The 14,602-nt window shown below is 41.0% G+C and overlaps 1 protein-coding gene across 1 annotated transcript in view; it reads left to right on the top strand.

Moving 5' to 3' along the window:
- ATXN10 (ataxin 10) overlaps positions 1-4,498 on the top strand; it is a gene marked incomplete in the record, with an annotated part of 184,556 nt that extends 180,058 nt beyond the window's left edge. The window contains 2 exon segments of the mRNA NM_001260745.1: positions 2,648-2,835; positions 3,323-4,498. Coding sequence (NP_001247674.1) covers positions 2,648-2,835; positions 3,323-3,325 — 191 coding nt within the window.
- Positions 4,499-14,602: the final 10,104 nt, after the last annotated feature.

Genomic DNA, 14,602 nt, shown 5'->3' with positions numbered 1-14,602 from the left:
CAGACAGCAGGTGCACCTAATTTAAGCAGGTGTCACGGGGTAGCTTAGACAGGGAAGGCTTCCGGGAGACTGTGATACTTTGCTGAGTCTCGAAGCCTAAGTGTGCCCCATGAGAAAAGAAGCAGCAGTGAGGAAAGCACATCCCAGGTCAGGGATTTGTGTGTGCAAAGACAGAGGCGAGGCCAGCATTGTGACATTGCCAGAACCTGAGAGATGAGGGTGTCTGGCAGGAGAGGTTGGTAGGGGCCGTCTGGCGGGGTCTCACGTGCCCTGGAGTGGAGCACTTTGATAGTCCCTTTCCTCCAGAGACATCCTGTGTTTGCTGCTGGCAGTGACAGTGCTGGCACCAGACTCTTCAGTTTCTGAGCCAACCACCCCTCTGATCTCAGGAGGTCTGAATGCATTATTGGGAATTTCAACTTTCCTACTTTAATTATATTTAAGTGAATAACCAGGATGTTTCAGAAAGAATTGTTATGCTTCTTTCATTTACCATTAGGGAGTTATACTCATGAACAAAAATTCCCCAGTCTTATACATATATTTCTTGCTCCTTGAGTCAGTTCTCCTAATAATCTCTGACTCCTCCTTTTCCTACAAAAAGTGAGAAAATGAATTTGTATATTGCCAGTGACATCCTGGGTGTGAAATTCAAATAATTCATTGTTGAGAAATTCACGAATATGTTGTAAGTGCTTGATACCGGGGTTCATTATCTTTATTCTCTATGCTGGCACAAAGTGTGGGTTCAGTGATCATGGAAAAGAGGTGGATATTCGAATTTAAGATTTATGCATTTGAATATTTGAATAGGTTCTGTCTCCAGAAAAGAAATGCAGGCATATAAAGGACCTGGACTTTGTCACAAGAGAATGACAGATAAATGACAAAATGAGAACGTTTTCCCCACCATAGACAGATGACTGATTATAGAAGCAGCATCAGCTGGGCACTGACAGTCCTTTTCTCTGCCATCTGGAAAAGGTCAGTCATTTATACCCACCAGTGGTTTTGATGCTAAACCTCCAAAGACCAGCAGGTCATTCACTCAGCACATGCTGGTTGGTCCTTTGCTTTGTGCCAGGCTCCATGTCGAGGCCCAAGTCCCCAGGAACACACGACCACAGCCCCTGCCGTGGAGGAGCTGGGAGACCCAGGCCAGGAGCTTAAGTGCTGTGAGTGGGGAAGCAGAGAGGACCCTGGGCCAGCTCACCGGGTGGGTATTGGAGGGACTAAGATGGAGCAACCTTTTTAAAGCCCCAAAAACTCTTCCTGAGCATACAGCTGCCCATGTTTAGTATATTTCAGTTGTCTGACTTCAATGGACAGTCATTTTTACTGTTTTCTTTTGAGGCTGTTGAACTAGGGAGAGAGACTGTTGGACTCATTTTCTTTCCCAGATACTACAGGAAAGAGCACCTGCTTTATGAATGTTCAAAGTTTTCTCCGTGTTCCCATGCCATGTTGGGGGAGCTAGAAATGTCTCAGAACTGGTCCACAGCGTTGCACAGGGGCGTTCAGGACAAGATCAGAAGACTTGGCTCTTTAGCTCTAGGGTTTGATACCTTGTGGGGACACTGACGCCCTGGTTCTGGCATTGGCAATGCCCGGGTGGGAAGCATCTGGTAATCATCAGGGGACAGGACTTGTTTGACTTCATGCCTTTATCTGCTCATGGGCGGGGAGGCCTCTTTCTTTGGAAAAGTGTTTATTCCACCCTAGGTTCTTTGTTGTTCCCCTGGATCAGGGTGCCAGGCCCAGTAGGGACACAGCCTCTCTTGGCAGTCTCTTATGTATGTCCCTGAATCCAACCACTGAAGACTGGTCCCTGCAGTAGTTTTTATACAGTCCTTTATAGAACTACATATAATAGCAATTTAATGCTTGCATGAAGTTTACACGGCTCTTGGTGATTAAATCAAATGCCCTACTCAGTAATGTGGCGATGCTATCCCAGTCTTCGTAGGTTGTCTCTGGTCTCCTGCCAAGCGGAACGTGCCAGGTGAGCACTTGGGCACAGTGAGCCCTGATGCTTTCAGGAGCCTGAGTATTCAAACTAAACACAGCAAATCCTTCAAAGGCCTTCCAGCTTCATCTTTAGAATACTGAATGCGGGAAATTCCATGGTGACTCCTAGGAAACAATTCTCATTTCTAACTGGGCTCCCATTAAACAAGATGATTTTCCTGATTCTAACCTGACATCTTTGTGACTGATTCTTTAGTGCTCCTCTTATTCTTTCCCTAGTGAGTCAGTAACATAATTATTCAACAAAGGAATGTGTGTGTGTGCACGCACACACGTTTGCCTGTGTGTGTGTTCTTGGGTTCATAAACTTCAGTTTGAGCTATTCTAAGACTTTGCTTCCTTGTTCATTCATTCAACAAATACTGAGTAAATATCTCCGGGTGCCAGGGGCTGGACATCACACACGCATGTTGGATGTGTATGTGCGTATGCATGCATTGCCTCTTTTTAATGTGTTTGCAGTTTAGATGCACATTCAGAGAATGCATCCTCAAGAAAACCTGTTAATTGATCCTGGATGTTCCGTGTTTCTGTGCTCCTCTACTCCTTTTCTGATAATTCTTATGTGAAGTTATCAAACAGGAAAGTATGTTGTCACATTCCTTCACTCTGGCTCCAGTTCTGACCCAGTGGGTGATATACGCCATCCGAAACCTTACTGAAGACAACAGCCAAAACCAAGATTTGATTGCAAAGATGGAGGAACAGGGGCTGGCAGATGCATCCCTACTTAAAAAAGTGGGTTTTGAAGTTGAAAAGAAGGGCGAAAAGCTGATCCTGAAATCTACTAGAGATACCCCTAAGCCAGTAAGTACCCTCAAGGGAACTGTCCTTCCCTTTGGTTTGTAGAAAGCTGTTTCCACTTCCCCGTTGCTTCAAGCACGAGGCTCTTTGTAAGAATATGGATAGGAGAATTGTGCCCTCTCTAGTGGTTTACCGAGGAAAGCCCTAAAGATAGCTGCAAACAGTTTTTTTGTTATGGCTTTATGCTGCCATTTTCTTAAAACAGATAAAATTTCAAACTCATTCTGGGTGAGACATATAAAAGGCATATCAAAATGTATACATGGTGTAAAAGTAAGTTACTCATAGGAATTAGATTTTCTTTAAAAGATAGTTAATGTTCACTATAGTTTAAAAAACAAAACTCCTTGAATACTATTGCATGAATTGTTTCAGGTTTCTCTAAGTTATTTGTGATCACTGACCAAAGTTCTGGGTTTTTTCCCCCTTTGTCTGATGAATCTTGTAAATAGATTTGTTATATCTGCATTTCTTTCTTTTTTCTTCTTAGTGAATGAACTGCATCCAAATACCTGAATATTTGGAATATGTTTCATGGATTTTTCATCTTCTGCAGTATGTGAAATCGCAAGTGTTTGAAGATTTATAAGTACAAATTCGGGAACTTAGGAATTTTTTAGGTAGTGGAGTTTAATGTGTATAAGCTAGAAGTGGAAGTAACTGAGCGTTCTCTTGTTTCTTTGCATTATTGTAACTTTGTGGTTTGCCTTTGTCCCCCTGGATAGAACATGCATTTAAAGAATATATTGTACTTACTGTGACAGCAGATAATAAACCAGTCTCTTGGAGGGCACAACCCTTATTTGACAAAACTTGGACATTGGCTTGGACTGTGTTTGTCCCTTCAGATGGCAACTCAGCATCATTCTTTATATTCCTCTTCTCATTGGGTTTTCTGAATTCTGGCAGGCAGTTGAAGTAGTTTCTCACTGTGATTAATTCTACCAATCTCTTTTCACCCCTCTGCCTTTCCAAAACATTGACAAGACTCATTTCCAGTTAATTAATTCAAGAACCCTCCCTCTTCATTTTAGGTACTGGTCTGTCTTGTCACTGAGCCCTATCCCTTTGGAATGTGGCAGGGAGCGAGGTTGGTGAGAGACCATGTGGGCACTTAACTCTTCTTGTTCCAGTTCGTCCCAGAAGTCGACATCCCAGGCCCCATTCTGTGTCAAGGTGAATGCCTGTGTCCTCCCCGGCTTTATGCCTCTGTCATGGGGGAGGAATAGCTGATGTTCTGCTCTGGTGCAGCGCCATAGCATTAAAGGTACATTTCTGTCTTCTTTGATTTAAAAAGCACCAGTCTCATGAAGGTGCCACTCAGTTTTAGCCACGTCTTCACTGGAATTACAAAAGTACTTTTAGGGAGCAGGAGTTTATTTGACATCTAGTTATCTGTCTGTCTGTTCATCTGTCTGTCTATCTCTGTATGAGAGGTAGGAGTGGATTAAATGACCACTGAACTCACTGAATCCAGATCATTCATATTATTAACAAAAGCTCTAGGGGGAGGTCACATTGTGAATGCTTAAAACATATTATCTTCTTCAACAGCCACATCACCAAACAATATATCCAGAGATTTTGCACAGTTCGTGTTGAACCTTCCAAAATCAAAACAATAAAGACCTGTCCAAAAGTTTTTACAAAAATACTGATTGCTCCCAAATAAAATGCTTCTAAGCTTTGTGTAGGCATACTTTAACTGATTTGTAAAAATAGCTTAAGCATGTTGAGAATGAAATAAAAGTTTTCCCATGTGCTATCTAATGTACTCCGTGTAACTCTGAAGACACATCAGCTTCTAGGATTGCAGCAATCTATGAATAACGTTTTTCTCTCATTTATGACTTTCCATCAGTAAAGAAGCACTTGCGAAAGTAAAATTACACAAAGGAGTCATTCTCTTCTGGGACATAAAGAGTTAAAGCTCTGTCCTCTAAATAGAAGGCTGGCCAAAGGGAAAAAACAGTGGGAGTCCCTTTTCCCTTTTAACAAGTTTGCAATAGACACTTCTTTTTTTCCTGTCTCAATGGATGTGTGCACACCAGTGGAATCACACAAACTTGTCGGTATGAGCTATATAATAACAAACACAAATAAATAAAAGGGAGCCTTGTGAGAATACAGAATGGGGTAATGGTTATGTGTTTTCTAAGTAGGAAGTGTGGGGCTTGCATAGTGAAAACATGCTGATGACTGCATTGTGGCTGCCTTTGATTCCCTTGGATGGATTAATTCTTGAGCACAACAGCTTGCCTGTCCTCTATCGTGGACTCGGAGCTCCTGAGAACCTTGTTTTACATGCTATAGAGGATTAATCACCACCTCAATCAGTCATTTAGAAGGAAGAAAAAAGCAGGCCAGCCTTACAGAATTTGTAAAGAGACAGAATGGTCACAGCAAGTTTTGTGACCATATTATTGCTTTCAAGAGCAAGCTGACAAAGCTTTTAGCTGGCTTCACTTTAAAAGATAGAGGGGAAGGCTCCTCAGCTTGATACTGAGTCCGAATATTTGCAGAGTGATTATTTTTTAATACTTTAACAATGGATGTGAAGATTTCAAAAATACTTATTTTTGCAATCTTAAAACAGTCAGCTGTCTGTATCCATAGGTTCTGTATCCACAGATTGAACCAACTAGGGATTGAAAATACTCAGGAAAAATAAAATAGTAGTACAACAACAAAAAACAATACAGATTTTAAAATACAGGGTGACAACGATGTCCATAGCATTTACATTTTATTAGGTGTTACAAGTAATCTGGAGATGATTTAAAGTATGTGGGAGAATGCGGGTAGATTATATGCAAATACTATGAAGGTTCATATCAGAGACTTGAGCATCTATAGATTTTGGCATCCAAGTGAGCAGGTCCTGGAACCAATACCCCATAGATTTCAAGGACCAACTTACTAAACTGTTAGGATTTATTAATATTTGTTCATTATCCTCCTGCCCCAGCCTTGTAAGACATGCCTGCTTCCTCTTCTGTCATGATCCTAAGTTTCCTGAGGCCTCCCCAGCCATGCTTCCTGTATAGCCTGCAGAGCCATGAGCCAATTAAACTTCTTTTCTTTATAAATTATCCAGTCTCAGGGAGTTCTGTATAGCAATGCGAGAAGGCACTAATGCAACGTCCTGGTTTTGTGGTTCTGTTTTTGTTTTTGTTTTTAGGAGCTAACATTGAGATGCATTTTGTTGTTGTTGTTCAGTAACTTCACAATCTAAGCACAGGCTTTGGAAACTGCTAAAACATGTCCTTTGCAAAGTGGGATATAGAAAAAGTGATTGAGATGATTTGGGCTACCAATTAGTACGTCTTTAAATCAAAAATTAATGTTTTTATTGTGCATCTTATATCCATTCTCTTTTGAAGTCATTCATGTGCTGCCCTAATAATACATGACATTTAAATGTTATTTAAATGATTTTTTTTTTCAAGGCAGAATCTTGCTCTGTTGCCCAAGCTGGAGTGCAGTGGCACAATCTTGGTTCACTGCAACCTCTGCTTCCCAGGTTCAAGCGGTTCTTCTGCCTCAGCCTCCTGAGTAGCTGGGATTATAGGCATGCACCATCATGCCTGGCTAATTTTTGTATTTTTAGTAAAGACAGGGTTTAACCATGTTTCCAGGCTGGTCTCAAACTCCTAACCTTATGATCCGCCCTCCTCGGCCTCCCAAAATGCTGGGATTACAGGCATGAGCCACTGCGCCTGGCCTTAAAATGATTTTTTTTACTGTCCTTTAATTTCTGTCATTGAATGAATAAACAAAGATGTTAGAACAAAAATGCCAGTCTTTGCAGAAAGAAAACTTTTTTAAAAATCTTTCATCGTCAGTAAGTTCTACACATAAGTGCTTCACATGTGAAGCAGTAGAATTGAGGCAGAATTTTTAAATGCAGAAAAGCTGAGGAAGAACCTTAACGTTTAAGATCTAATGTAAAACCTAGCCTGTAGGGCAGCAGGGGGGCAACAACAACGAAACCGCCCTCTTGGTGCTGTCCGAGGTTCTGATCATTTCAGCCGTATTGGCTTGTTCACATAAAATCAATTGAAAACCTTGTTTCAAAATTCAGATTTTTTTCTTGTGTTTGTATGACACAATATCTGTTTTCCTCTTCCCTACACACTTTATGTATTTATTTATATTTTGAGGTCACATATTATGTGATATTTCACAATATGAATTTGATTTACTATCCACAATATACATGAATTTTTAAGCTTTTGCCGTAAACATAGTGGTTATGGTATTAACTCATCCCTCAGACTCTCCTCATCTCAACCAGAGACATTCCTGTCAGTGGAAATTAATTTTCATAGTTTTCCATAATTATTTATTCTTGCTTAAATTAGAAACATATTAAATGTTTCTTTTTGTTTAAACAACATCATATACATTATTCATTTACTCACAAATTTCTATGCTTATTTCATGTCACCAAAGCAAGGGCTAAGGTAATTTTTATCATACGGATTTAATTTTTCTACCACTTTGTAAAGTGTATTGGCCAAAAATATCAGCTCTGAAGCTAGAATTCTGGGTTCCAGTCCCTGCTCTTTCTCCTGCTTAACCATGGGCAGGTTCCATAAGCTCTGGGTGTCTCCATTTTCTCATTTCCAGCCCCACTGAAAATGCAGCTTATAATACCACCTGCCTCATCAGAGCACATGAGAGAACAAGCAAGTGACTGTGTGTAAAGTGCTTAATCCTGGCATTAATCCCATTATATGAATGAGGAGGTTGAGTCACAGAAAAGTTATGCTCAAGGTCACACAGCAGTTAATGCTTAGTGATTAATTGGTATAGTTAATTGGAAGAGAATGAGTGAGAAAAAATAGTTTCTTTTCCCAGAATCGTGGAAAACTAATATAGCAGAAATGCCTGGACTGTGGCTTTGGATGTTGTATTAGTGCGTTCTCGCATTGCTATACAGAACTACCTGAGACTGGGTAATTTATAAAGAAAAGAGATTTAATTGACTCATGGCTCTGCAGGCTATACAGGAAGTATGGCTGGGGAGGCCTCAGGAAACTTAAGATCATGGCAGAAAGGGAAGCAGGATGTCTTACGTGGCTGGAGCAGGAGGAAGAGAGTGAGGGTGGTGATGGGGTGCTACACACTTTTAAACAACCAGATCTTGTGAGAACTCATTATCATGAGAACAGCAAGGGTGAAATCCACCTACGTGATCCAGTCACCTTCCATCAGGACCCCCTTCAGCATTGGGGATTACAGTTGGACGTGAAAATTGGGCAGGGACACAAATCCAAACCGTATCAGATGTAAAGCAAGGAGAGTGTTATGGGAAGAACATAGGCTTGCAATTAGAAAAACCCAAGTTCAAATCTCAACTTCACTTGCCAGCTGTGGCCTTGAGCAAGTTGCTTAACCACTCTGAGCCTAAGTTTCCCCCTCAAGGACTGTACCATGCACTGGGGATACAACAGTGAACAAGACAAACATGGCCTCTGCTCTCATAAAGATTATCTTCTGGTGAGGGTGACAGAAAGTTATTAATAAGTGAACAAATACATAAAACAAGAGCATTGCATATTGTAGTAAGTGCCATGAAGAAAATAGGCAAGTTGATGGTAACTGGGGTGTTCTTTTTGAGCAAAAGCCAGAAGGTTGAAAACGTGCCAGCTGTGCAAAGAATCAGAGAAGTGTCCCGGAATAGGGAGCAGCAAGTGCAGAGGCCCCAAGATTGGAAAAGCTTCACTTGGTCAGGGACCAGGAGGGTGGCCATTGGGCCCAGCGCCTGGTGGCCCAGGGAGAACATCATGAGACCAGATCAGAGGGGACAGCAGGAATCAGATCATGCAGGGTCTTCAAGGCCATGGGAGGAATTCGAATTTTGCTGGAAGTACATCGCGGGGGTATTGAGCCAATTTTAGCAGAGAAGTGTGAAGATTACGCTTGCAATTTTAAATGACTACTCTTGCTGCTGTGTGGAAAATGGAGAGGAGAAAGAATGAAAGTAGAGAAATTGCGTCTGGGGCTGTTGATGACAGTGATCCAGACAAGCATGGTGGCAGTGGAAATGGAGAGAAAGACTTGAGTTGGAACTATGTGTCTGAGGGAGGATCCGTAGGACTAGTTGAGGGTGGGGTGCGTGAAGTCAACAAGAGTAGCTCCTAAGATCTGTTGAACAGCTGGGTGGTTGATTGTCCATTCACTGGGGTGGAAAAGTTCAGTGTGAAGATTAGTTCTTGTGTATGTTTTATTTGTAGCAAAGAGAATCCAGAATTCCATTTTGGGCAAATGAAGTTTGAGATGCTTTTGAGACATCCAAGTGGTGATGATTTTAAAAGTAGTTGAACCTATAAACTAGGGCTCAGAAGACAGATCAGCACTGGAAATATATACTTGGAATCATTGGTTTTATGTATAGATGATGTGAAGCCATGGAAATCAATGAGATGAGGGTGAGGCTGTAGAAAGACTAGTGAAGGAGGTCTGCTGTCAGCGTGTGACCCACAGTCTAAACTTGCTCTCGACATAAGAGCATGAGGCTCCTCAATATGTTAGAGACCCCTCAAAAAATTCTAATGGCTTTATCACAAAAATGTACCATAGTGGACTTGAGCATCCCTTCTCTTTTTTATATATTTATGTATTGGGTGGGGAGGGGGTCTTGCTCTATCACACAGGCTGAAATTTAATGCTACAGCCTTGGTTCCCTGCAGCCTTGAACTCCTGGGCTCAACTGATCCTCCCACTTCAACTTCCTGAGTAGCTGGGTCTACAGGTGTGAGCCACTGCACCCGGCTACCATTCCGTTCTTGTCAGACACTTTACTTTCGGCTTCTCATCGTTAGAAATGCTGCAGTGAACATCTTAGGGCATAAAGCCTTATCTTTGTTTCAGGTTGCATACTGTGGGAGGTCAAGGAAGGAAGATAAAGGGTTAAAGAAGATTTGTCTCAGAGAAGTAATCATATTAGAAAAGAAAAGGCACTTCCAAATCTAGTGGTGATTGACTAGGTAGTTCTGACAACCTCTCTGAAGGCAACTGAAACACAGGTCAGAATAGTTTCAGCTGCTGCTTAAAGGCACCTGGGAGCTAGCAAGACACAGTGAGAAATTACAGGGCCAGGGTCTGGGAGTGAAAAGAGGCCCAGGAAGATAAGTGTATTTGGGTTGCTGTTTCCTCTGAGAGTATTTTTCATTTCAGAGGAGGAGGCAGAGCAGCTGAGAGGCCAAGGAATGCTTATGAGAATCCTGGGAGCCAAGACGATGGGATGCTGTACTGGTGAACCTCCATTGCTACAGGCGGGAACCCAGTGGGCTGAGTCAGAAGAGTCACAGTGAACCAGAAGTAGTTCCTCCCAGAGACCACACTCGGTTTCCAAACATTTCCACCCCAGAAACTGAACTAAAGTTCCCCTTGCGTGCTATGACGTGTGATGTCATACACTACATCCTGGAGTACTGCTCACCCAGGCATCTGGCAACAGAAATCTCAGGAAAACGGCACCAACCCTTGGTCTTACATTATCTGCATAATTTTTCATACATGTTGTCTGAAAAATAGGTGACAAGACAACACGATATGAAAGTCAAAAGAAACGATAACAAATAGAAACAAACATAGAGGGGCTCCTGATAGTGGAGTCTTTAGGCAGGAATTTCTAATGACTTTATTCAATATGTTTAAAGAGACCAAGGACAATATTGGAAATGTCAGCAAAAGAAGGGACACATTGTAATGGGGACCAGATGAAAATTATTGAACTGGAAAAATATAACCAAAATTAAGAAATCAGTGGATGAGTTTAGCCACAAAAAAGATAAATAGCAAATGGAAGGAAAATAGGCCAGTCGAAAACATCCGGAAGGGATCGCTAAGAGATCAAATGATGAAAAATGTAGATGATAGAGTGAAAGACATATAGGATACAGTGAAAGGTTCTGATATCCCTATTTAGGGTCTAAGAAGAGAGGAAAAAATGGGTACTTTAGTTTTTAGTCATAATACCCGAAAGTCATCACCAAACCTTGGGGTTTGAATGTTACCAAGAAAACAGTATTGAGAGAAAATTCACATGAGCATCACAGCCCAGACAGGTGATTCATTTAGTTCCTTCAATAAGCCAAGCAGTAATTGGGAGCAAGCAGAAGAGAGGGGCACCACTTCCCGAGGCTGGTCAGTCTTTTTCTCTCTTTTTGCCTCAGTCTCACTTGCAGGTTTCTTGCCCCCGCCAGCGTGTCTGGTGACCACCACTTAGAAACTTCTCATCCCAGTCTGCATAAGGGGCTGGAGTCAGTATGTGGTTGGCATGCAGTGCTCTCTCAGCCAGCTCAGTGCACTCTAAAGAGACTCAGGTGGTCAGCGCTCGCTCGATCCTCCACGTGCTCTGACAGGCTGGGCTTTGACCGGGTATCTGAGCACTTAGTGCGCTTCTTACCCTATAAGCTCACAATTGCATTGGTCTGACTGGTTACGCCCACACTAACCTCCTCCGTTACATCATGGGTTGAGGGAGTTATTTACAGCTTATGAGTTTGGCAGGGATTTATGCCTTTGGGTAAAGTATGTTTTATCTCAACACACACAACCTCTCACAAACAACATATGCTTATCCCAACAGGGCACACATTTACGATTTGGCAGGTTTTTGAGTAGTAACATGATTTTCACCTTTTCTAGAGACATTCTGTAGTGCATTTGAAGGGAAACATGTTTACAAGCAAAAGGACATTTTGGTGGATGTTACGGGCTGAATTGTGTCCCCCAAAAATTTATATAATGAAGTCCTAACCTCAGAATGTGACCATATTTGGAGCCAAGGTTTTTAAAGAACTAAGTTAAAATAAAGTCATTAGTGTGGACCCTAATGCAGTATAACTGCTGTTCTTTTATAAAAAGAGGAAGTTTGGACACAGATACAGAGGGAAGACCATGAGAAGACACAGGGAAAAGACAATAATCTATAAACCGGGGAGCGAGGCCTCAGAAGAGAGAATACATTTCTGCTGTTTAAGCTGCTCAGTGTGTGGTACTTTGTACGGCAGCCCTGGCAAACTAATAAATGGTGGGAACCTTGTTTGCCAGTTTGTTTGAAACACAGCAAATATACCTAATGTCCTTTGTAATAGAGGATAAGGCATGTACCACAAAGATTTGTTTCACACGTCACAATGGGGCAGAAGCAATTGTGGAGAGATGCTAGCTAAGAATCTTCCAAAACTGAGACAGACATCAAGCCACAGATTCAAGAATCCCAGTGAACCCCAAGAAGGATAAAGAAAACAACACATTGTAAAACCTAAAAATCAGTGACAAATACTTAACCTGTAAAGCAGCTTGGAAAATGGAGACAGCAACTTCTGAGATGACTTCTATGATTTTACCTCATGCCTTCTGCGATCCTCTCCTATGGAGCATGGGCTGGACCTACTAAATTGCCTCTAATAGAATATGGTGAGAGTAATGGATATCTTGCATGATTATACTTTTAAAAACTGGAACTTCCATCTTACTGGCACTCTTGCCCTCTCACTTGCTCACTTTAATGAAGTCAGCTGCCATGTTGTGAGATGCTCAGTGGCAAGGAATTGAGGGAGGCCTCCAGCCACCATCTTATGAGGAACAGCCACTTGAGTGGTCCAGGAGGCCAGACCCTGCCCAGCCAGCCCTTGAGATGACTGCATCTTTATGCAAGACCCAGAGCTGGAGAAACCAGCTAAGCTGCATCTGTGTTCTTGCTTCGCGGGAACTGACAGATGTTCTTATTGTCAGCCCTTGAGTTTTGGGATAGTTTGTTATACAGCAATAGTTAACTTACACAAGAAATAACACAGATTACCTTCAGAGGAGTAATTACACTAACAGCTGACTTATCAACAGAAATATGTAAGCCAAAAGGAAATAGAACGCTATCTTTGAAGGGTTGAAAGTAAATAATTGCCAACCTAGAATTCTATACCCCTGCCCTGCCCCCTCGCAAAAAGAAAAAACAATGAAAAATGAAAAGGGAATAAAGATATTTTAGATAAACTCTAGTGAATCATTGACAGCAGACTTTCACTAATAGAAACACTAAAGGGTATTCTTCAGACAGGAAAAAAGAAAAAGTCTCAGGGAAGATGTAGTTTCAGAGAGGAATAGAGAGCAAGATAAGGGTGATTATATCAGTATGGAGTGTAGCCTTAAAGTATATTAAGCAAAAATGGACAGAACTAAGGAAAAGAGAAATCCACAATCACAGTGGAAATTTTTAATAAATTTCTTTTAGTAAGGGCTAGAATAGGCAGGCAAAAATAATATCTAAGTATATTAAATATTTGGACAATGCAGTTAAGCTTAGCCTTAGTACATATTGAACGATGAACCCAATAACTTCGAAAGCATGGAAAACCCAATCTCGTGCATGAACATAAATCCAAAGACCCTAAACATGATATTAGCAAACTATATCCTTTAGGGATGTAAGATCGATACAACATTTTTTAAAAGTCAGTAGCTGAGCACAGTGGTACATGCCTGTAGTATCAGCTACTCCAGAGGCAATGGTGGGAGGATCACTTGAGCCCAGGAATGCAAGACCAGCCTGGGCAAAATAGTGAGATCACATCTTTAAAAAATAAATTTAAAAATTAAAAAGAAGTTAAAGTCAATTAGAAAACCACCATATTAATAAAACAAAATCATGATCAACCAGTACAGGACAAATGTGTAATAAAATTCAACATTCAATTGTGATAGTAAAAATAAACTTAGCAAATTTGGAGTAGAAGAGAACTTTCTTATTCTGAAGAAGACCTACAAAAACCCCTACAGCAAACATTGGACTGGTTGAAGAAATGTTGAAGATTTTCTTTTTGCTATTAAGAACAAGGCAAAAGTCAATCACAATTCACTGCTTACATTTATCCTTATGTTAGAAAGGTGAAATAGTCAATGAAATACAGGGGGAAAAAGGGAGATGGAGGGGTAATCATGGGAAAAGAACTAACACAGTAGGATTTTTTTATATAGCTAATGCAAAAAAAAAAGTCTACATAAATTGTTAGAATGAATAAATGAATACAGTAAGGTTGCTGGATACAAGTTTAATATACAAAGGTTCATTGAATTTCTACATACTAGCAACAGAGAGTTAGGAAATAAATTTTTTAAATAAATTCTAAAATGTGTAACAAAATGCAATAACAAAACCAAGAATAGCCAAGATATTCTGAATGAAGAACCAAGTGGAGAAGTTGCTCTAGTAAATATCAAAACTATTAAAAGCAAGTTTAGTTAAAAGAATATTTTACTAGCACCCAGTGGATAAGTAGACTACAGAAAGAATAGTGTCCAGAAACAGACACATATGTGGGCACAATATGTTTTAAAAGGTAGCACAGCAGAGCATGGGGTGGCAGGCAAAGGGGAAGGTGGTCGTTTCAACAAATCACACTGGGATCACTGAATATTGGGGGCTGGGAACAAGGATAAGTGACCCCTCCCTTACACCATATGAAAATATCAATTCCTAAATGGGTTGTAGATCTGACAAAATGCTAAATGACATTTAGCAAAATGCCAAAACTTAAAGAAAATAGAGTCTCATGACTCTATTTTATATAGGGTAAAAAAAAATTTTTTTTTTTTTTGAGACGCTCTGTCGCCCAAGCTGGAGTGCAGTGGTGCAATCTTGGCTTACTGCAAGCTCCGCCTCCCAGATTCACGCCATTCTCCTGTCTCAGCCTCCCAAATAGCTGGGACTACAGGCGCCCGCCACCACGCCTGGCCAATTTTTTGTATTTTTAGT

This window comes from Macaca mulatta, chromosome 10, assembly GCF_049350105.2.
Source record: "Macaca mulatta isolate MMU2019108-1 chromosome 10, T2T-MMU8v2.0, whole genome shotgun sequence".
In the NCBI taxonomy this organism is placed as follows: Eukaryota; Metazoa; Chordata; class Mammalia; order Primates; family Cercopithecidae; genus Macaca; species Macaca mulatta.
Note: the sequence above shows the minus strand (reverse complement) of the source record. Positions and strands in the feature narration are given on the sequence as shown.